Source organism: Tinamus guttatus, unplaced genomic scaffold, assembly GCF_059628265.1.
Source record: "Tinamus guttatus ecotype Peru unplaced genomic scaffold, ASM5962826v1 Tinamus_guttatus_pri_ptg000052l, whole genome shotgun sequence".
Lineage (NCBI taxonomy): Eukaryota > Metazoa > Chordata > Aves > Tinamiformes > Tinamidae > Tinamus > Tinamus guttatus.
Genome location: NW_028288586.1, coordinates 6,823,040 through 6,847,755, shown reverse-complemented (window position 1 = coordinate 6,847,755; position 24,716 = coordinate 6,823,040). Strand labels below are relative to the sequence as shown.

Here is a 24,716-nt window from a genome sequence, read left to right as displayed (position 1 = left end):
AATTGGGAAGAGAGATGCAAGAGGGAGAGAAGAGAGATGATCTCTGTGCAGACTGAATTAATTCACAGGCCTCACTCTTCAGGATATTCTTCCCTCAATTTCTTCAGTTTCCAACGGTTGTGTTTTCACCAGGACCTGGGATTTTGATTTGCTCAGGACAAATGTCATGCTCTGGTTGCATAAATAGGAGCAGCGAATGCACATTAAATTCCTTTCACCAGTGTGTCTTCCGCAACTGCTGAGGGGAGTCTAAATATCTCCCTTCTCATCCCATGCTTAAGGGGGATGTATACTTATTAAGGGATGTCTCTTACTAGTCTGAATACAGGGCCAGACTGTGTGATGCTATACAGCAGCACAGATGCCAGATTCTCATACTGATTGCTTCAGCTGGTATGTTCTCACATGAAGGAAAGACAGCAAATTCATACTGTATGATTATGTACTAACCTTGTCCTCCTCTAGGTACCTGTATAAAATGATAAAATAGATGACAAATACATACAGTTTTTGATCACCAACTTGAATTTACAACAACAGATCCAGACATCTTTTGATTTTAAAACAATTTGCAGACTGTGATTCCTAAATATCTTAATCTCTTCATCAGAAACTCAGGCAGAATTCTGATCTCAATTCACTGACAAGAAGGTGACTTGAATTTTTAGGGGTGTAGATGAACATATAGTTTGTCCCAGTATGCACTCATTAAAACACCATTTCATGATCACTATTATATGTTATTTTAAATTATACCAACATATTCCTTTGTTGATCTTGTATTAAATCAGATACTGGACACATACCATCCACACATTAAAATCAGTCATTTTCAGGCCCTTCAACTGATGCCGTAATTATTTTTCTTGCTATGGTAGATATATCTTTCAAAATTACTGTGGGGATATTACAAATGCAGCATATAATGTTACAAGCAAGTAAATGATAGGTAAGTGTTTGACTCAAACTTTCATTGCATTTCCATATTTGTTTCACACACAGATATAATTAGTTTCATGGCTACTTTGATACACAAGAGTATATTACAGAAATATTAGAGAAAGGATTTTTTTGCTCTTTGTCCATGTTGCTACTTGAGTCTTCGTTGAGACTTATTGCCCTGCACATATTTTCCTATTAATTTGGAATTTATAAGTATTGTTGAGGTTGGAAGGAACCTTTGCGGGTATCTAGTCCAAGGTCCTGCTCAAAGCAGGGTGAGCCGTAAAAGCAGTCTAGGGCTCAGATTATCATCTAGTTGGGTCTGGCAAGCCTTCAACACCACAAATTTCACAGCCTCTCTGGGCAACCTGTCCCAACAGACTGTTTTTTTTTTTCCCTCTATCTAGTTGAAATGTCCCCAGTTTCAATTTGTGATCATTGTTTTCTGCTTCCACTGTCTTGGCAATCTTTACCTAAGGACTGGAAGGCTGCTCTTAGGTCCAGCTTCCCCAGATTCACTTCACAGGGCAAATTTTCCAGTCCTTTGCAGACCCCCTCTGGTCTATATACACCAGCCTCATATAATATTCCAGATGACATATAATGAGTAAGGGGGGAAAATGCCTTCCCTTGATCTCTGGGCTCTGCTTCTATCGATGCAGCTCTGCACGCTGTTGGCCTGCTAGGTACCAGGCCGCACTGATGGTTTGTACTTGGCCTACACTGTCCCCAGGTCCTTTCAGCATAGCTGCTACCAAGCCCATCGGTGTTGCGCGGGGTTAGTCCATCCCAAGTGCAGGGTTTTCCATCTGTCCTTGTTGTATTTCATGAGTTTCCTTTTCTCCCTTTCCACTTCCACAGGGCCCGTGGGGGTCCTTGTGATTTGCTCTCCAGCTCTCAAGCAGACTGACCCACAATTCGGTGTCTGCATGTTTGACAAGGTCACACTGAAACTGTGGAGCTATGTGAATGTGAAGGGATCCAAATTAAATTCCCATTTTCATGTTATGAGATGTACTATATTTCTCCTTAAAATGTCTGCCAAGCTATGAGTTTATTATGAACTGCAATATTTGGGCAGCTGTACAGTGCCAAGTTAAAAATATTAATTACAGATGTAAGATATTTCTTGTTCTAGGGGATGTTTTCATATGTGGTTTCTGTAATGAGACAGCGTCCAGGACAACACAAAGCTTTTTTGTATACCAAGTTAAAACATTATGTTTCTTGCCAGTATCTATTTTTTTTAGCATTAAATGCTTATTACAATATTGCAATCAAAGCCTGCATTGTAAAAATCTTGCAGAATAAAACATTTTCTAACCATGGGAAGAGTAAGATTCCCACTCAGAACTGTGAAGAAAAAACAATTCAAAGGATGAAATTGAAATTAGAGCTAGATCAGTACGTGGATTTATTATACAATTTTCGTGATAGGAAGAGGCTGGGCTTTATAGTAGTGTAGACATTGTTTTCTTTCATTTGTTCTCTTGTAATGAGATTAAAAGTACTATAGAAATATAGTTGTGTAATAAAACATTGAATAAGAAATGCAAAATGCTATAAATTATAACCTATTTTTGAATTTCACAATCATCCTTCAACAGTCGGCATTACTGCAGGGAATATATTTCTAAATACATCTTACAGACCGGTTTCCTTAGAAAGCCACTCAAGAAGCTATTGTTGTCATTAATTTCTATTAAGATTTTGCTAAACTCATTTCCTCTGCTTTACTTCATTGGTCTGAATAGAAGGTGAATGCACTTTAAAAAGAAAAAAAAATTTTTTCACAGAAAGTGAGTTTTTTCTTTCTTAAAAGAAAAGAAAAGAAAAGAAAACAAAACAAAACCAAGCCACTTGCTGAGAGCCATCTTGCTTTATGTTTTATTTAGGCCTGTGGGTCTGGGACTGCTGCAGCGAGGCTGGGCCTCGCAGAGGCCGCTGTGGGAGAAGCCCCCCGAGGAGCAGCGGCCGCTGTAGGTGCGCGAGCGAGGGCAGAGCTTTGTCATTTGTTGGCCTCTGCCAGACACGGGGCCTCAGAGCTGCTGCTTCCACTGTGCTGAGCAGAAAAGCACAGTTGTGGGGGGCAATAATGCAGTCAGTTCTGCATATAAGATCTGTCAGTTTTTATTTGTTCTTACTAAAAAGGGTCACCTTTTGTTTGAGGTATCTTTGCTGTGTTTACATTAGTGTCATACTAATGATCCTATCATTTCAGTTTTGTGTTTTTCAAAATATATCTGGAATTTATAATTTTCTGAAATAGATATTCTTTCCTGCTGTTAATCTTTCATAGACATCAGCAGCACTTTGCAGTTAGAGATATGCTTTTATCTAGATACTTGGGAAGGAAGCTTTTCACCGTGTGTATATTTGTATTCCTGTGAGCAACTTCAGGAACTAGTCTGTTATTCAGAGTAGTGGTTTTGAAAATACTACATACATTAAAGATATATTTCTGCCCAAGTATAATATAATTATTGCAATATGATTATTATAATATTTTTACCTAATAGACCAAGTAATGCACTGAAATACCATTACATTAGAGGCTGTGCCAATATGTACTTCGTGCATGCTTTTTGTGGTATTAAATATATTAAATAGAAAGATTTTTACTTACGTCATTGACTTCTTTAATGGATAGTTGTCTAGAAAAGAAATTTATATGCAAAACATTTATTTATTTTAAAATTAAAAAAACCCTTAATACTTCAATACTTTGGTTACATTAACACTGAAAAACTAACAGCCCTTTGCAAAAGAAGAATTTTATTATTGGTATATAAATTCAGAAGGGAGTTTTTTTTACATAAATTATTTGAAGGAAAAGGTTATGGACTTTCATAAAAAGGAATACCACTGAATTCACTATGGTAAATGAGAAAAGTGCTTATTAAGGATTTATTCTGGGAGGAGGGGAGAGGAGATTTGAGTGATCGTGAAATCTCTTCAGTACTTTCATCTCATGCTGAAAAGTCTTATCACAAACTTAGTATCAGCTATAAATGTAATTAAGTTCCCTGAAGAGTTTCAAAAATGAGATTTGCAGTGCTGGAATGAAAAGAAATGAAAGTGGAAGAAAGGAGATGCAGAAGAGGAATTTAAGATGATTATCTGAAAATATTTCAAAAAATAAGTCTGTTCCCTGAGAGCTAGAACTCCTTCCTAGCCCATTCCAAAGGATTTATACAAGAGTTTACAGGTTAGCCTATTCTGTCATCAAAGTAAATCTCTGATTTGTGCAGGCTGGCATTAAACAGTTTTAATTTTGGTGGTTGTGCCACCTGAGCATCAGACTAGCCATCTATCACAAGAAAGGTAGCAGGATCTTGACTCTTCTTGCATAAAATCTGACAGATCAGTTCAGGTCAGCAATAGGATGTGTTTCTGTACCTTTTGTCACAGGAAAAACCTTACTGTGGCTTTGACATATGATCATTTTGTTTGATAGCTTAAAGATGTAATTTTGAAAAATGATTTTTAGCAGCTTTAATCTCACTATACAAGAGGTTAAGACTATGTTTTAGAAGTTATTTAAGAATATAAGGTGTAAATAGGCATGTATTAAGTTCTTCAAAGTCTCTAGAATCCCATCTTTTTTTAGATTACCACCTGGATTAAAAAAAAAAAAGAGAGAGAGAAATTTGTTAAATTGTTAAATCAGTCAGAAGGCAAAAGGAAGGCACAGTAAAAGAAGAAACCCCGGGACCAATTTTTCAAAACTTATTCAGTGGAAAGGAGTCTTGTCCATGCTCTTCCATTCAAAATGTAAGCATGGAGGAGCATCTAATGCTTAAGAGGCAAGAAATTTTCAAACGATCTATTAGAGTTCCTGCAAGTGTAAGAGAAAGGACAGGAATTGTTTGGCATTTGGATGACTGTCTTTGTGTTAGCTTGTGCAATTTGTTGGCTTCTTCTCTAAGGTCATTATTAGATGTGAGAAGGTCTACTTTCAAGATACTGGCTGTATGGCATGGTAATAAAGGTGTACTTGCAGAACTAGATTCTACCATGAAGGCCTTTGCCATTGATGTTCCCCAAATACCACAAGCATGTAAAGCTTGCAGCTCACTGGAGCTTCCAAGATGCATTCTGAGATCATACACAGGCCTAATTTTTTATGAGGCTAGAGAATGTAAAAAAACCAAAGTGTGTAATTTTTTAATTCTTCCAAATCTTGTTGGAAAGTGGATCTTGCAGTCCTAAATCATGTCTTCAGTTGGATACTTTGCTTACAGTCTGGCTGGTAATGGCTGTACTGCTGTACAATCCTGGGACTGGATTGAAGACAGGTGACAGATATTTCAGGTTAAATGCCCGTTGAGGCTTGTGTGGGAAATCTATGAAGTGTCTTCTCACATCACAGAATCATAGAATCACAGAATGGTTGAGGTTGGAAGGGAACTCTAGAGATCATCTAGTCCAACCCCCCTGCTCCAGCAGGGACACCTAGAGCACGTGGCACAGGGTGGCATCCAGGTGGGTTTGGAAGATCTCCAGAGAAGGAGACTCCACAGCCCCCCTGGGCAGCCTGTTGCAGGGCTCTTGCACCCTCACACGTGGTCTTAGTCTCTACCACTTCTTTCTTACTCGTTATTAAAAAAAATTACAATTAATTCTTTTTTTTTTTTTTTAGAATATGTTTGTATCTACAGCTACAATATGAATTGTATTTTGGTAATGATGATTTTGCTGCTTTCTTTTACTTTTAGAATATAAAATGTCATATATTACGGAATTTGGCTTTATAATAGGACTTTTCAAATCCAATACTTTGCCCTCTGATGACTATTGGCAAACACGGTTCATAATAGTTCTCAGAGTTCTCAATTTATATGCTGCCCTACCAAGGCAAAGGATGTTGTAGCAACTGCATGACTGAAGAATCAGTCATGGGATTTGGAACTTTTAGCTGTAGGTCAGGTCACGCATCTGAATATGAAATTACTTCATATTAATAAAATGTCTTAATATCCAACAGCTTTTGGAACCTAATCCATGAAAGAATTTAAGCATCATTCAGGAAAAATAAAGATCATACTTTCATACTTACAGCAGTCTCCCTAAGTATATACTTAACTTTAAGCAGAAAATTATTCATTGATTTATAATCTTTTTTTTTCTTTCTTTCTTTCTTGTGGGATTTGGACTGTAGGATTTGCACTGTAGTGATCTTTCATAAATGAAAAATAATCCATCTTGACTAACTGAAATTGGAAGAACTAATAAAAGGAGAGACATAACAGACATAGAAATCAGTTGTTCCCAAATTTGTGGCTACAATAGTTTTCCATAGAAAGACATTTGAGCATTACACTCTTACACTCTGTGGCCCCTGGATGTGTATTAGCCCTAAATTTCCAGTCTGTGTGCTGCCTTCCCCATTCATGGCTGCGCACTTTAGTCCCAAAGCACCTATGTATTTGGTTAGGTGGCAGTGAGAAGTGGGCATGCATGATCATGTGACTAGACATCCGTGACAAAAAGCAAGCCATTTCATAACTTCACATACACATTTTTGATCATGTGGCTGGACACAGTGGTTCCTGAGACACAACTCGTCGCTCATGGTGACTGAACACGTATGTCGTGACAGAGGAAATGCTGTGGGGTGCTGGCGGAAAGGGCAGCAAGGGGGGACCGCTGTAGAGATTTCCTGCAGTTTGTAGCCTGCCCTTCATGTGCATCCAGTATGGAGGGAGGGAGCATGTAAAGAAAGGGCAAGAAGTGACTCATGATCGGGATCAATTAGTCTCATGAGCTAACGAGGGATTTTTGGCTACAGATTAGTCATCTCTTTTCCTGTATATAATGTTATTGGGATATGGACTGTTTTTCTTTAGGTTTCCGGAATGTTCAGTGTGTTTTTCAGGCACTTGGTTTACCAACCGTGCTAAGCAACTGCAATTGTTTTTACTCAAAAGTCATTGCAAAACTTCTAAATGCTAGTGAGAAAAAGTAGGACAAAACTTACACAACATGTTCATAAAAATTCCACCTACTTTTCCACTCCTTCACTTTACTATTATTTTGGCAGTTATTTCTTTATAAAGTTAAGCATCAGATTACGGTAAATACCACTACTCTTGATTATTCACAGCTGTCTAAAGAATCAACATTTTTATTCTTCAGAAAAAGCTGAGATGGAGGCACAGTCTCGTGGTTTTACCAAGAGAGTGTTTTGATTCTCAGGAAATTAGTGTAAAGAAACTCCAGGGTTTGAGATAGAACATCGTATTACCTTGTGATTTTTGCTGATACTGGAAAGGTATGAGCTTGGCTGAACTTTTTCCTTGTGTGAAAGGGCTGGCTGCTTATCTTTGGTTCTGGAGGAAGTGGCTGATATTGCTTTGGCAATGTCTTTAGAGGCCTAAAAAAGTAAAAGAAGAATTTGAAGAACTATTAGGCTATAAAGGAAGCACAAGGACTGTGTTGCAAGTGCAGGCTCAAAAAAGGAAAATACTGAAGTTTTCTAAGACTATTTCATTATATTCGCAATGACCTTTGCTCAGGTTCAGGATATTATTCAGACCTTTCAAAATTGGTGGCAATTCTGGATAATACTCTGCATTTCCAGACATTACTGTACTATGTCATGTGTCACATAACACTGTTTTCACACACTTCAAAGTTATGTATCAAAGACATCTCTCCAGTGTCAGTATTTGTGGGTGGATATAGCTGTGTATGAGAACCAGGAATTCTGCAATTCAGACACACCTAGCAAAATATATTCCTTGCACCAAAAACTCACAGCTTAAAGGTACCCAGCATTTTCTGGGAGCTGTGGGCTCACCCTGCCCATGGCTGAAATCAGCCAGGCACAGACCACCTCTAAAGTAGAAATTGTGTAGCTGCTTGTGGCGTGGAGATCTGCTTGAATGAATAAATATACTAGCTGTGATAGAATGAATAATTATATTGGCATTGGCACTGCCAGTATACACAGCCAACAGCAATGAGTTCCTTGCAGCAGAGCCCTGGGGGTTTGTGTGGTACAGACCAAAGTCAGGTGAGATAATTAAAATCTACTCTAGCTACCCTAATGCAAATAGAACAAATAGTGAAACATTGTAGAATAATTAAGTAAGAATGTTCATATTTGTGCACTTCTACAATTTTGAGTTTGTAAAGCTTTATCTTTTTTTACTGTTTTATATTTTAACTTAAGGAGTAAGATGAATGTGTCTGTAATGCTAATCATTTTTTAGAACCATTTACAGTTTTGTACTCAATGGGCATTAAGAAATAAGCTTGGTAGTTATGAACTACCTTCTGAAAGTAAATCTTATTTGTAACAGTTATTCTTTGAGATAGAATAGATCAGAAAGTGATTAATTCTTTTATGAGCATATCACAGAAAAATATACTCATATATATTCAAGGAAGAGAGCTTGGCCCATCTTCTATTTGGGTAAGTAGCAAAATTCTAATAGATTTTTATGATCACGATTTAGTGGTAAAAAAAAAAAGAAAAGAAAAAGAGGCAAATAAGGTTTCAGAGGCAATGAAAACAGTATTATCAAGGTGAACAGGACCTCAGACACAATACACATCAGAAGTTTTTACTACTAATTTAAGTCTGTATTGAATCATATCCAAGGATTCTAGGCATTTTACTTGTTGTCACTCTCAGCCAAATTGATTGCAACTATGCAGGCCTGAGATTTAGTTATGAAGACTCATCTTTTTTTGTTCTCCCTGCTTGCATTTCAGAAGCTAGAAAAGTCCAAATAGAACCAGGTGGAGAAATGATGTCCTCTCACTTCCAGTCATCTTGTTAACATGAGTGATGCAGATAGAGCTGAGACTTCACTAAGATTCCTTGAACATATTTTTCAGGAAATGCATGTACGCTAACTCTTAAGTGATCTTACCGTGGGGGAGGCACAGGATTCTAAAAGACAGAAAGCAAAAATATGTATAAGCTTTTTCATGCTTGTTTTAGTACCAAAGATGATAAAACTTTAGATTAAGCAGACAAAACTGTGTCAACAAGGTTTGACATATTTTTTATGCTACACATAACAAATGTTTTCATATTCCATTTTCACTGAGTTTTAAAAGATGACTACATAAGCCATGACTGCAAACGAGTAGAACAATGTAGAACTGCAGATAATAGTTTGCTCTTTTTCTTAGGGAGCACAAGTTAGTGTTAGCAAAACTGCAGCATGTGTTTAAAATCCAAATCCCCACATATTCAATGGCAAAATGCTCTTAAAAAATAAATAATAATAATAAAAGATTCTGCTTACCTGGCATTCATTTATGTTCATTCTTTGTCCTAAAGATAATTAGTAACGATTGTTAATAAAGTACTGTCCATATAATTAGCAAATACAGATGCGATTTTATTTTGGTATTTATTATCAACAGCCCTCATGGATGGGAGTGTCTGTAGATAAATCTGTGAGGTGATAACCTACTCCACTGTATGGATGACAGTGGGAAGTGCCTCTCTGTCCAAAGAAGCACTGATTAGTGTCTCTGCAGTCTATCCCCATCCTCCTGCCCACATCCTGCTCCAGCTGTACAACTCTTTCCTCCAAAGAATTGATACTCACATTGCTGGCCCCACAGCATTCACGTAACATGTCTGTATTTATGTACTTTTTCCCTGTTAATTAATGGGAATCAGGGTACCTTGCAATTTCTGTGGACCTAGATGCAAGGCCTGGAAGTTTCTGACTCAGTGAAGAATTGTTATTTGTGTGACTGTAGTCAGGCCACAGCCTGGACCACAGACTGGGGTCACCGAAGCCAGAAACTGTGTTTTCTCTGTTAGCTGTTCTGTACATAACACCAACAGGCTCTGAATGAAGCTTAAGGCAAGTGTAGAGCATTCTGTTCTTTCTGTAAGTCTTTTAGGGGGATGGCTTCGCAGATGGGTGCAGATGCAATTCATGCCTCATTCCGAAATATTTGTGCTTTTCTCCTTATAAAACATAAAACTAAGTATACTCTGATAATTATGGTGGTCGTGGAAATGTTGAGAAACTCATAGCCGAGTAATTCTTTTTAACATCACTCACAAACATTCATACGAGAGCTAGTTAGGTAATATTTAAAGATAAAGCAGGAAAAACATTATTTGGATATTTCAGCTGAAAAAAAAATAAATCTAGTTGGAGGCTGGTAGTGTGGTTTCCCCAGGGATCCTCAGTCCAGTCCTATTCTATTCATCAGTGACCTGGATGAAGGCACAGAGTGCTCCCTCAGCAAGTTTGCTGATGACACCAAATTGGGAGGAGTAGCTGATATCCCAGAGGGCTGCACTGCCATCCAGAGGGACCTGGACAGACTGGACAACTGGGCGGTGAGAAACCTCATGCAATTCAACAAGGCCACGTGCAAGGTCCTGCACCTGCGGAGGAATAACCCTAGACACCAGGACAGGCTGGGGACCGACCTTCTGGAGAGCAGCTCTGCAGAGAGGGACCTGGGTGTCATGGTGGACGACAAGTTGACCATGAGGCAGCAGTGTGCCCTCGTGGCCAAGAAGGCCAATGGGATCCTGGGGTGCATTAAGAAGAGCGTCTCCAGCAGGTCGAGGGAGGTGATCCTCCCCCTCTACTCAGCCCTGGTGAGGCCGCATCTGGAGTATTGTGTCCAGTTCTGGGCTCCACAGTGCAAGAGGGCTGTGGAGCTGCTGGAGAGAGTCCAGTGCAGGGCTACAAGGATGATCAGGGCCTGGAACATCTGCCCTATGAGGAGAGGCTGAGGGAGCTGGGCCTGTTCAGCCTAGAGAAGAGAAGGCTGAGAGGGGATCTAATCAGTGTCTATAAAGGAAGTCAAGGGAAGCAGTGAGGAGGATGGTGCTGACCTCTTTTCAGTGGTGGCCACTGGTAGAACTAGAGGAAATGGCCAGAAACTGAAGCACCAAAAGTTCCACAGGAACTTAAGGAAAAATTTCTTAACAGTGAGGGTGACAGAGCCCTGGAACAGGCTGCCCAGAGAGGTTGTGGAGTCTCCTTCTCTGGAGATCTTCAAGACCTGGAGATCTCTTGGATGCAGTCCTGTGCCACGTGCTCTAAGTGACCCTGCGTGTGCAGGGGGGTTGGACTAGATGATCTCTAGAGGTCCCTTCCAACCTTAAGCATTCTATGATTCTGTAATTCTGTGAAAGCAAATCTTTAAAAAGCTGCCATACTTAGTAAAACATAGTGAACTTTGATTGACCTCTGGCTTTTAGAAGAGGTTTGACAGTGATATTTGTTCAGATTTTTAAAGGAGATCTTATACATTTGTTTATCAAGTTTTTGGGAATTCATTTTATTTGGCTAATTAATTTGTATAGAAATCTATTAAAATCTTCTAAAGTAATTAAAAATCTGTTATTTTTCATACAAATTTACTACAGTATGATTATTTAAATGAATATAGGACATCTTAAAAATTAAAAAAATACTTTAGTTTGAACTAGTTTTTATTTTGAAAATATTTGATAATTCTAAATATTTACATCCTAGTTAATGTGAAAAGAGATGCAATAGATCTTAAATTCTGCTTCAAGTAAACCATAACAGATTCTTCTGAATCAAAGTAATTGTACATTAAATATTTAACAGTTCTAGAAAATAACGAATTAAAAAAAATCTTCTGTTCTGTTTATGCCATCTTGTGGCAAAACCATTAAACAGCAGTGTGCAGAAGAATAAAAGTGATGATACGCTTGATCATAGTTATTAACTAAAAATAAAAAAAAAGATTCCTATGTAAGCACCAAGTATTAAAAATATATATATAAGATACAATCTCAAACTTGCAGGATTTTATTTGCCCGGGTCTACCATCTTTTCCTTTGCCTTTGTAATTTCATTATAAATCCTGTGGACGTAGATGAACATGTAAATCCAATCTGCTAAATACATCGTTATGGGATTTGAGATTATATCTAAACAGGATAACTGGCAGTGGGAGCCTCCCTACTGATTTCTGTTGATCTTGAACCTGGCTTCAAGAGTTTATCTTAAGTTGGCCATTTTACAAGATCTATCAATATACGCTCACAGGATTCAGTCTCACCTTTCATTTTTGCAGATTTTATGTATATACTGCTTACTTGCCCAAAATGTGTAGGAATATTATTGACTGTATGCTTTATATTATAGCATGGACTAGAACGGGCAAAATAACTTCTACTTTGTATTGAATTCTTTGCATTATATTTCTGCCTCCTCAAACATAGTATTATTGTCTATCATAGAAAGTGGTCATATTTTCCTGATTTGGCAGTTTCACTCTTTTTGGCCAAATTTGTGCGTATTGAGAGATTTGAAACTGATAAGAGAAAAATCCCTTTCAAGATGAATCAGATATTTAATACTTCAGTAGAAGATTTCACAACGCATTGCTACTCTAAACTATATCAAATATATATAAAAAAGTATATAGAAATATACTTTTAAAATAAATTTGTAACTGAGTAAAATATAAATAAGATTTGTACATGAACATTTCATTCGGTGCTTTAAGAATTAGTCATCTCTATGGGATTTCACCATAAAAAGCATATATAACCAACAAAAAAGATGTGTTTCTGCTTCAGAATTACAGAATTTTAAAACAAATTTGCAATTGATGGCCATGCAATGGAGAAATGAATGTATGCCAAGTGATAAAATAGATTTTGCATATCCTTAGTTGGAAAACACTGCATTAGTATAGGTGGTAAATTCCTAATAGCTATTATTCTAGATGGTAATACTATTAAAATGGTTATTACATTATCTTGTAGAATAGATCATAGAATCATAGAATCATAGAATGCTTAGGGTTGGAAGGGACCTCTAGAGATCATCTAGTCCAACCCCCCTGCATACGCAGGGACACCTAAAGCACGTGGCACAGGACTGCATCCAAGCGGGTTTTGAAGATCTCCAGAGAAGGAGACTCCACAACCTCTCTGGGCAGCCTGTTCCAGTGCTCTGTCACCCTCACTGTTAAGAAATTTTTCCTTAAGTTCCTATGGAATTTTTGATGTTTCAGTTTCCGGCCATTTCCTCTAGTCCTATCAGTGGCCACCACTGAAAAGATACCATGACCGTCCTCTGCACTCCCTCCCTTGAGGTATTTATATACACTGATTAGATCCCCTCTCAGCCTTCTCTTCTCCAGGCTGAACAGGCCCAGCTCCCTCAGCCTCTCCTCATAGGGCAGATGTTCCAGGCCCCTGATCATCCTTGTGGCCCTGCGCTGGACTCTCTCCAGCAGCTCCACATCCCTCTTGTACTGTGGAGCCCAGAACTGGACACAGTACTCCAGATGCGGCCTCACCAGGGCTGAGTAGAGGGGCAGGATCACCTCCCTCGACCTGCTGGAGACGCTCTTCTTAATGCAGCCCAGGATCCCATTGGCCTTTTTGGCCACGAGGGCACACTGCTGCCTCATGGTCAACTTGTCGTCCACCATGACACCCAGGTCTTTCTCCGCAGAGCTGCTCTCCACAAGCTCAGTCCCCAGCCTGTACTGGTGTCTGGGGTTATTCCTCCCCAGGTGCAGGACCTTGCACTTGGCCTTGTTGAACTGCATGAGGTTTTTCACCGCCCAGTTGTCCAGTCTGTCCAGGTCCCTCTGGATGGCAGCACAGCCCTCTGGGGTATCGGCTACTCCTCCCAGTTTGGTATCATCAGCAAACTTGCTGAGGGAGCACTCTGTGCCTTCATCCAGGTCATTGATGAATAAATTGAACAGGACTGGACCAAGGACTGACCCCTGGGGGACCCCACTAGCCACAGGCCTCCAACTAGACTCTGCACCGCTGATCACCACTCTCTGGGCCCTGCCATCCAGCCAGTTCCTAATCCATCTCACTGTCCACTCATCTATCCCACACTTCCGGAGCTTGCCCAGGAGGATGTTGTGAGGGACGGTGTCAAAAGCCTTGGTGAAGTCGAGATAGACGACATCCACCGCTCTCCCCTCGTCTATCCAGCCGGTCATTTCATCATAGAAGGCTATCAGGTTAGTCAGGCAAGATTTTCCCTTGGTGAATCCATGCTGACTACTCTTGAGCACCTTCTTGTCCTCCATGTGCCTGGAGACAACGGCCAGTATGAGCCGTTCCATCACTTTTCCGGGGACGGAGGTGAGGCTGACTGGCCTGTAGTTGCCTGGGTCCTCCTTCTTGCCTTTTTTGAAGACTGGCGTGACATTGGCCTTCTTCCAGTCTTCCGGCACCTCCCCCGTTCTCCAGGATCTTTCAAAGATGATGGAGAGCGGCTTAGCTATGGCATCTGCCAGCTCCCGCAGCACTCTGGGGTGCATCCCATCAGGGCCCATGGATTTGTGGGTATCGAGGTTCCTTAGGTGCTCTCTGACCCAATCTTCCTCTACCCAGGGCAAGTCTTCCTCTCCACCCGCTTCTTCTCTTGCCTCTAGGGCCTGGGGCTCTAAAGGGCTGCCCTTGGTAAACACCGAAGCAAAGAAGGCATTGAGCAACTCTGCTTTTTCTGTGTTATTTGTAACCAAGGTGCCCATCCCGTCCTCCAGCGGACCCACGTTCTCCCTGATCTTCCTTTTGCTGTTAATGTATTTGAAGAATTTTTTTTTGTTATTTTTAACGTCCCTTGCCAGCTTGCCTTCCAGACGTGCCTTAGCTTTCCTTGTCGCATCTCTGCACTCCCTGACTACGTTCCTGTATTTCTCCCAGGGGGCCTGTCCTTTTTTCCACATTCTGTATACCGCTGCCTTCTGCTTGAGCATTGCCACAAGCTCCCGGCTCATCCACGCAGGTCGCCTGCCCCCTCTGCCTCCCTTCCTACACACAGGGATGCACTGCTGCTGGGCGTGGAGGAAGTGCCGCTTGAAAACTAACCAGCTCTCTTGGGCCCCCCTGCCTTCTAGAGCACTAGCCCATGGGATTCTACCGAGGAGGTCTCTGAAGAGGCTAAAGTTGGCCCTCCTGAAGTCCATCGTCGCAAGGCTACTTACAGCCCTGCCTCCTCCTCGTTGAATCCTGAACTCCACCAACTCATGGTCACTGCAGCCGAGGCTACCCCCCACCTTAACATCTCCTACTAGGCCCTCCCTATTTGATAGCACGAGGTCCAGTAGCCCACCTCTCCTCGTCGGCTCCTCCACAACCTGCGTCAAAAAGTTATCGTCGACGCTCTGCAGGAACCTCCAGGACTGCTTATGCCTGGCTGTGTTGTCCTCCCAGTTGATGTCGGGGTAGTTGAAGTCCCCCATGAGAACCAGGGCCTGTGACCGTGAGGCAACATCCAGCTGCCTATAGAAGGCCTCATCAACCTCCTCGTCCTGGTCAGGTGGCCGGTAGCAGACACCCACCACAGTGTCTCCCACATTAGCCTGCCCTCTAATCCTTACCCACAAGCTCTCAACTCGCTCATCCTCGACTCCCAGGTTGAGCTCCATGCATTCCAGTTGCTCTCTCACATAAAGAGCAACTCCACCACCTCGCCTTCCCAGCCTGTCCTTCCTAAAGAGCACATAGCCTTCCATGGCAGCGCTCCAGTCGTGCGAGCTATCCCACCACGTCTCTGTGATTCCGATGAGATCATGACGCTGGGACCGCACACAGATCTCCAGTTCATCCTGCTTATTCCCCATGCTTCGCGCATTGGTATACAGGCATTTCAGGGAAGCAACAGAGGCCACAGGTTTCCCAGGAGGGGTGAAAGAGGACCCTCCGTGATCATTTCCTATCCTCACTTCCCCACTACCATACTCCCGCTGGCCGCCATCTGACCTGGGCTGTGCGGTACCGCTTGCCGCGTCAGTGCGCCACTCCCCTTCCCCCTTCTTGCCTAGTTTAAGATAGATCTCCTAGTCTAAGCAATCATACAAAGACCCAGCAATCGGATAATCTGCCTTTTAGATAGAATGGCTTTTTCCCCTTAGGAATAGGGGGCTCATGAGATAAAATGTAAATCTAAGCAATATCTTTAGTCAGGGAATCAGTTTTCTAAATCAGTATTTTTGAAAGTGGCTGCTGTTATACAAACTATGCTGTTTTCAACTTTGGTAATGTCTATTTCCATACATACAAAACTAAATAGGAAGCAACATTTTCTATATCAGGTTTTTGAAACAGTTGTTTTATTCTACCTTTAACATTTGGCATGTTCCTCTGCTCTAGAACAGACGTGTTTTTCTGTTAATAAAATAAAATAAAGACATGATGTTAGCCATTATACATGAAATTATAGATAACAGTAAATGAGTTGTTTTAGACTGAGATGCCTCCAAATGCTTCCTTTGTAGATCCAGTCTTAATCTTATGCAGTTAGTAAGTGAAAGCAGTTAGGCTAGGCTAGGCCCTAAGGACAGCTGTGGGGTTGATGTCTTCCATAAATATTGGCATGATATGCTTGTATTCATGTATATCTATATAGATATGGTTGATTTGGTTCCAATAAGTCACAATATTTGCTATGTTTATTGCAATATTTTTTCAAAGTGAAACAAGAACATGATGTAACGCTTATGAACTTGTAAAAAATAAATGCTCTTTCGCTAAGATTTTAACTTGGCTGCACTTAAATTTAAGCAATATCACAGAAAAGAGGATATATATATTCATAAATTGGGTTCAGGAGCTTTACTTACAATCAAGTCCTGAGGAGGAGACTGAGAATACGTGTGCTGGTTAGTCATATAGGAAGTGGTACCTGAAGACTTTACACAACGTCTATCTGCAAGAGAGGAAGAAAAAGCAAACAGTAATTCAGTGATATGTTTTAAAAACATGAGGTTTTAATGTTTAAAGTATGTTTTTCAGGTCAGGTACTGAGATTCCTATAGCATTTTCATTTTTTTACACAACTACTTCCCTGTTATTTTAGTACTGAAAAGATAAGCATGACCCTGAGAATAAAGTTTTATGGTTAACGTCCTCACTGTGGGTAAGAAAAAGCTTTCATAAGATGTCACACAGCTAAAGCAGATGTTTGCCTCATCTGTGAATAAATTAGTGAATGTTTTTTACTTGTTCTTGGCAGTGTTGTCTGTCTTCTTGTAGGTGTTCTATTTTTTTTCTTAATTCACTAGAGAGTGTTTCAAATTTTTACATTAGCTATTTTTTTACATTAGCTTTTAAGCTAATAAATACTGCACCCATTGCCATATAAAAGAAATGCACAGATTATATATTCCATATACTCACACACTGATAAATTTACTGATAAAAAGCCATCCATAGAAGCCATCATTAGAAAAATCTCTGCTTGGCTTTGATGTGAACAGGATCAAATTTTTCATATAAATATTGACCTTATACTTTCAGATATTTTTGGCTTATGTTTTCCATTCTTCCATTTCTGATTCTGCTCTCTCTATTTGTCTGGCCAATTTCTGAATTATTTAAAATCTCAATAAACTGGTTAGAATGGCCTTTCACTATGGTAGCTAAGATGATATTTCACTTCCCTAAATATTTCAGTTCCCTAAATTGGATATTAATTGATTTGCTGTGTTTGGGGATGAAAGGTGGCTTAGACTGGCTTTAGTAAACTAGAGCTTGACTAATGTAGCTTTTTCCTCAGGTTAAGAATGCTTGAGAAATATGTGCAAAATAATTGTTGTTCATACTGCAAAAGGCAGCAAATGCCTTCAAAATGAGTTACATTTATGCATCTACAAATTTTCACATGAAGGAAAATTTTACATATTTTTTTCTTTTCCACACTTTCCATTGTAAAGTTTCTTGGCCTAATTAGCAGTTGGCTTTTCTGCATTAGCTGTGGATTTGACCAGCAGTTCCTCACAGATTCCAGGTGGAACGGGATCACAGAATTTCTTTTTTGTTATTTTAGACAATACTAAAATTAAGAAGAGCAGCATGGGAGTATTAAGTTAACATAACCTAATGGAAAAAGAGAGAAACTGAACAGGAAGATGCAGTAAAGGTTCCTCTCTGGCCTGCCAATGTTTTATCTACTTTATTTTGAAAAATATCCAGATTGAAAACACCAAATCTGTACTGTCCCAATTTGTATCTGAATTTAGCTCACTTTTAGTAGACATAAAAAGTTACCTGCATATTCGGATTCTTGTAGGGGTTTGGCAGGAAGAATTCTCAACGCATGGATAGCCTCCAGGGTGGAGCTGCTCACAGTCTCATAATCCTGTTCCTTCTCATGAGATATTTTGGAGGAAGGTTTTAGCTCATTGGTCCCCTTTCTTGTCAAATCTTTACTCTGGATAGAAGAAAAGATATGCAAAGATACAAATAAATTTAAGTCCAATATTAATTTCAGATTTAAATTCAGATTTTTTTCTGATGGCGATTGAGAGGTTGGAAAGCAGGGGAGCAAGTGTTTTGAGAATCTAAATTTTATATTTGGATTCATAAAATAGCCATTTGGGAGACAGATTAGGTCTCTCTGTGAATCTGACCTGTCACCACTCTTGAAAATATAATCCAGCCTATTTCTTTTTTTTCATGAGTGCAGACTTTACAAACTATGCCATTCATTATGATATCTTCTATGTGGTATTTGTTATACATTGTTTACATATGCTACTTGCAAGAGTATATATATATGTGTGTGTGTGTGTATATATGTATATAAAATAACCAGCTCATCATGAATGTCTTCTTTTAAAATAAAAACATGCACTGTTTATGTAAATTAATCTTTAGAATTTGAATCCTGAGAGGTGTGCCAGCAAATATGCAATCCAAAACAGCAAGCATATATTGAACAGTAAAACTCACACAAAAATGGTGCTGCGACTCCAGATGGTGGTGAATGACTCAAGATATCCTGGATGTGTCTATACCATTATACTAACTTTGTTATGGATTTTTTTTTTCTGTATAATCCCTGTTTATTATGCTGGAACATACCTGCTGGCTTCCTTTGGGAGGACACATTTGTTAACAGCACTGAATCCAAATTTTTAGGATGTGACCCCAACTGAGGATATTGCAGCAATGTTTGTATGTAGCATTTTGCTACCAGAGACAGTATAGGTCCACCCGTCTACTCAGTCTCACTCAAAGCATATCTGGATCTTCTCTGATTTTTGTTTTAGTCTGTTCTTGAGTTCACTAGTAACAGGAAATCAATATCTTCCCAACATGTCATCTTCCCTGAGTTAACTAGCTAACTAGCTTTTCTGATAATGTTTTTTTTTTTTAAAGTGCAACAAATTAAATCAATTTGGATTATCATCTAAGGGCACTAAAAGCAATTGATTACCATCCACTTATTTCTGTGTGTACTATGTTTTAAGGCCTATAATTATATTTCTTTGTAGCCTTCTCAATTGTTGAGTAAACAGGAACCATTCTTTGAAGATTTGCTGAGTTGTCAGCTCTGCAAAGGATTTCAAACCTCTTACTCTCAGTGTTTCTCTCCTCTGGATTCCCTCCTGTTTATCCACATCAAACCTTAAAGTGGAAAGTACCAAGGAAATCTTCCCAGCATCGAATCTTAACCTCCGGAGATTACATGCAGGTTCTTGACAGTACATTTTAGGGTGAGGTTTGCCTTTTTGTAGTAGTACCCATTAAATAAAAATACCATCATACCCTGGACATACTCCTGCAGAATAAATGGATTTGCAGGGTATTCTGCTGGATATATCATTCCAATGGTAGCAAACCATATATTTTCAGTTTGCAAACTCTTTGCACAATTTTATCTAGACCAGATTTCCATAATTGCTTATTAGACCATCTTCTGGAAAATTTCAAAAACCTAAAAAATGAAGATATATCACAACTACTTCTTTCCTTCTCTCCCTTATGCCAATATTTCTAGCAGAAAGAAATTATGCTGGTTTGATCAGTTCTTCTTCATGTTCCTGATAATGTTTTTTTTTTCTTAATTAGAGATATTATTCAAAAAAAAAGGTTTCAAATTGAGTTTATTTCACAGTCTTGCCATGTACCCAGTATACTGTTAGACTCTGATTCCTTCTTGTAAGAAACTGAGGTTATCTTTGTCCTTCTCCTTTTTTTAGGAACTCATGATTCCTTGGAGAGTTCCCAAAGATAATCAATTAATGGCTCAGAAATTACTTCAACTACATCCTTAAGTGCTTTAGAATAAATAAATATTCTCTAATTCATCTTCCCCTGTCCTGGTCTGTGCTCTTACTGTGCTCTACTTGATATTAATTGCATATAGCATCTGATCACGATCAACCTTCCTATGAAACTTGATGCAGCCAAAGCACTGGTGACACAAACTTTCTTTAGTGATCCTTTATTGGTTCAGCTTCAGTTACGCAATAGCCCTGCACTGTATTCTCAAGTTTTTCTGATTTGTAGTGCATTTGTAGATTCTTTTCTTTTATCTTTTGATAGCTGACTCTCAAAATCAGCTTTCAAATACAAATGAGAAATTGTTGCAAAGTTTACTGTTACTTTTTCAGCCTTCGTTGCATATTGCATATATACTACACCTCCAGATTTTGATTTATATACTTGTTCACTTTGAATCCTGTTAATTTCATACCGATCTTGCGGCAAGTGTGTACTTCAGATTCGGCCATAAATGCGTAATTAGTTACTGTGTGGATCACTTCCCTAATCTTTCTCCTACTAAAACTAAGTAAGAGTTCTTACACGTACTTTAAAAAGCTCTCATGATGTATTTTATATTAGCAAGCAGTGAGATTTATGTTTTCTGTTAACAGCATTATATCACTGGGATAATATTAACAAACGTGAAATGAAACAGAAGCATAGTTTTAGGAAAACAGTATGTTACTTACAAAACTATATGTATTAGCAGGAATATTTCTTCTCTTGTTTTCTGTATAAAATGAAGGAAAAATGACAACAATTGTAATTCTGTAGAAAATGATACAGTAACTAATAGTTTATATATAGAAATAGAAACCAGTGAACTGATTCACTGAGTATTTTGCAGATAAAGAATTGAAACAAAGGAGAAGAGCCAAATCCATTCATGAATTTGTAATCTATACAATGCACAAGGAAGCAGCTATCTGTAATTGAGACTGACCGCCGCTAGCATGCGTAAGCCAGTCCACGGAAGGATGTTTTGAGCCCCTATCTCCTGAGTTTAGCTGTCTAACTAACAACTGTAAATGTTCACCCATGTGAGATTGGGAATCTTTTCCTGAAAATCCCTCTGTGAATAGAAGCATATAGTTAACCTTTAGCAGTAGAATACAATCTGACTTTCTGACTTCAAAACTTAACTGGAAGAGGAGTTATGCCAATGTCTTTTCTGTTACAACACAGCATTTGGAGCACTTGCCCTGGGAATGGGACTCATGGTTTCAGTTTAAGAATCTCGAAATCTATGTTTTCTAAAACCAAGGGTATTCTTGGTTACTAATTACCTTAAGCTATTCTAGCTAGTCGCTGCCCATGGCAGTTTTATCATGGTGTAGCTAAGAAAGCATGAGTTACAGGGCCAAAGATCTGCTGAACAAGAGAGTACATTGACTTGAAAACAGTCCTAAATTCTGCCTTTAATCTCATTTACACGTTTAATCCAGTGATTGTTTCCTTCCACAGCAAGTGTAAGTAAGTGCTCTTGTTTGGACTGTTTTAACAACTCTTGTTTAGCCATCAGTGTGTGTCTAGCCATGGATTCAAGCCTTCATCTTGCTGGCTACATGACAGCTTGATTTCACAACCTTTTCACAAACTTCTTAGAAGCCCAGCCTGTAAGTATATAATTACAGCATGCTGTAATTCTTACAGGGAAGGGAGAACTGTGGACAGAAACCTTTTTGGGCTGAGGAAGAAGCTGGAACTTCATGTACATGTGTTCTACCCTGTGTTAGTACATGACTGATGGGCACCACCCCATGACCCTCCCTTTCAGCTGTGTTTTGAAAGCCAGTACTCCTGACGTAAATGTGTCACTGTTGTTGAGTTCTCAGGAGCGTGTGAGCCTGGCATTGTAGAGCTTTGCATGGCCCAGCAGATGGCATTGAATGTTCATTTATATTGCATACGTAGTACTTCTATCTAGGCTCAGAAGCCATTCACAAGGGGGAGAATTATTTAGGCAAACTGTCTGATTTAGCTCTCCCTAGCTGTTGAGAACACCTTCTTTACACAAGGGAGAGAGAGAAGTGAAGTTGAGATTAACCTGCAGGCATTTCTGTTACATGAGGTAAATCCCAAGTACTTGCTTTGTTCTGGCAGAACACAGAAACTGCTCCCCTTGTTATAAAGGATGATATTTTGATAGCAAAATGAATATTTCTTTTTGTTAGCTATGCAATACATATCGGGCCTTTAGAATTAAAAGTGCTGAGAACCATTTGGGTGGTGGAAGACTGTTGAAGACTCACTACTTGAGGGGAGATCATTTCTGCCACTTCCTATTTTTATCGCCCTGGACCTTTCAGTTTCCTGGCTTCTATGGCACTCGTTGTTCAGGATTTACAGCTTTCAGGAATCAGAATTTCCTCAAGCTATAGAGAATGATCCTGTCTTATTTAGTTTTAAAATTCACTTCTAAAACTTATTATTGCCTGGCTACATCCTCTGTGAAGTTGACTGTTGTAGTCTATCAGTTATAACAATAAGAACAATACAATAATAACATATCATACATTTTATATGGCATATGTGTGGGAGAGTTTGCTGTTGACAGAGAATACCTGTTGTCAAAGGACAAAAGGGAAGTAATGAATTTTTACTCAAACTAAAAAGGAATAAAAGTTTGTGCATTTTGTGGCAACCTTGCTTGTCTTTTGTAATGACCTAAAAAGATTCTCTAAAAAAGGGCAGGAAAACCTAATGTCACACATCCCTTATTTAAATGAGAAGGTAGAAGCTAAATCTGTTCCCATAAACTTCATGTTGTGGTTTTTTTAGTCATTATTTGTGGTGTTTCAGACAAATAAGTTATTGTGGGTTATATTTTAATAAACTTTAATCTACCTGCAGGATATCTCCAGACCTGGTTTTATCATCAGCAAAAAAGAAAAAGAAGAAAAAGAAAAAGGAAAAAAAAAAAAGAAAAAAGGAAAAGAGCAAGAAAAAGAAAAGGAAAAATTAAAAAAAGAAAAAAGAAAAAAGGAAAAATAAAAATAAAAAGTAAAAAAAAAAGAAAAAAGAAAAAGAAAAGAAAAGAAAAAAGAAAAAGGAAAAAGAAAAAAAAAAGAAAAAGATGCTGGAAATGTTGCAAGGAAGAACCTGCACAGAAATTTTCAATCCTTTTTCTTGCTATTTGGTCCTAAATCGCCATCTAAAAAGCCTGTCCTGTTAAGTATATTAGCACCTCTCTCATACCTCTAGAAGGACAAATAGAACCAATAGAACCTTCATAAAATAAATAAGTTTAACTCCAGGCCCAAGCAAAAGATATCGCCACTTATCTACATAAAATAAAAGATTTCTAAAAGGATCCTAGATTGTTGGGGTTTATTTTAGCAGAATTTTAGCTGGTTCTTTTCAGCCCTAGGTTTATTTCTTCTGTATTAGCATGACATTGAATACGTTTAAGCAAACTTCATATAGCACAATAAATGTATGGTATACCAAACCTCCTTCCCTGGCTACTAGTGCCCCTGTTTAGTTATATATGTTATAATACTTCATTTTTCAGTACAGAAAGAATTTTACCTTTTGGATTTAATTCCTGATTCATTGCTGCACATATATTTGGGCAAGATCTAAATAAATGACAAAGAAGAAAAAAATCCAGGTAAATATTAGAAATTGCCATTGTTCTATAAAACTTTTCCAAAAGAATAAAATGACTGAAAGCTGCAAGGACTATAGTTTATATTTGAAAATATTTTTTCACATACAGAAATCTGAAAATTTGGGATTGGACCTTATAATTTTATTAACTTTCTGTTTCAAATTTGGCACAGTTACAGAGGAGTCCACTGATTTTGCAAATAAACTTTACAGGTAAATACTGCAACAGCCTTATCAATGTTTTAGCATATTTAATAATTTATTCCAGGGATGAATTTGCCTAGGGAGATAAGAGCTAAGCTTCTTTTAATATGCAGCTGTGCTACTACTCATCCTTCCTTCCCACTCCACCAACTCTCAGTTTCCTCCAAGCCATGAAGTGGTATTTTTCCCTCCTACTGTTACTCAACCATACGAAATACAGGCCAATTGGACATTGAGATATGTGTGTGGAAGACATGTAAATGGGGCTTGATCTTACCCTGGTATCCTGGATGATGGTTCTCTCACCATCACCCTCTTTACCCACTGAGCTTTAGATCTGTATCAGCCTGTCCAGCAACATATACGACTCATTACTATTGAGAAATGACAAGAAATGCTTTTCAACAAAGATGCAGTCAGAGATTGCCTTTGTACTATATTTATGCACATTCACTTTACCTAGTATCTGAGAATCTACCCTCAAAAAATGCAAAGTCCAAATCTTTGGACTTCAAATGCTTCTTTGAATTGTAAAATAATTTAGGTTAATATCAACTTTTGAACAAAGAGTAGAGCTTGTGGTTTCCTGTTCAGTGAGCAGTCTCTAAACCACACGAGAGTCATCCGTTCTTTCTTTGCCCACTGCTTAGAGCACAGATGCATCCACATGAAACTTTTTGTTTTGTTATTACTTCTCAGTGCTTTAAGGAGGAATTTATTTACTTACCTATTTTTTGGCAAAGTTATCTTCCTGCTGTTTGAATCTTTTGGGTTCTCTATTATTGTTTTCCTGTTAATGCTGATAAAATTGAACAAAGTTTATTGTTATCAAGCAGCAATAAGTGGAAAAGAAATTTGATTGGGAGAAACATTAAAAGGAAAATTTTCAAATCTGGAAAACACATATATGCAAATTACTTCCTCTCTATCTCAAAACTTTCTCCAGTAT

General features: G+C 38.7%; 1 protein-coding gene across 1 annotated transcript in view; it reads right to left on the bottom strand.

Annotated features, from left to right (window-relative positions):
- The window catches only part of CLNK (cytokine dependent hematopoietic cell linker), a 37,648-nt gene extending 14,121 nt beyond the window's left edge, over nt 1-23,527 (bottom strand). Inside the window, exons 1-10 of the mRNA XM_088540060.1 lie at nt 23,483-23,527; nt 20,641-20,681; nt 17,948-18,110; nt 16,522-16,607; nt 16,021-16,066; nt 9,207-9,235; nt 8,826-8,845; nt 7,190-7,318; nt 3,569-3,596; nt 451-469 (exon numbers count right to left, since the gene is read on the bottom strand). Of these exons, the coding sequence (XP_088396186.1) occupies nt 451-469; nt 3,569-3,596; nt 7,190-7,318; nt 8,826-8,845; nt 9,207-9,235; nt 16,021-16,066; nt 16,522-16,607; nt 17,948-18,110; nt 20,641-20,681; nt 23,483-23,507 (586 nt within the window). The 5' untranslated portion in view covers nt 23,508-23,527. The remainder of the gene's footprint in view (nt 1-450; nt 470-3,568; nt 3,597-7,189; nt 7,319-8,825; nt 8,846-9,206; nt 9,236-16,020; nt 16,067-16,521; nt 16,608-17,947; nt 18,111-20,640; nt 20,682-23,482) is intronic.
- Nucleotides 23,528-24,716: the final 1,189 nt, after the last annotated feature.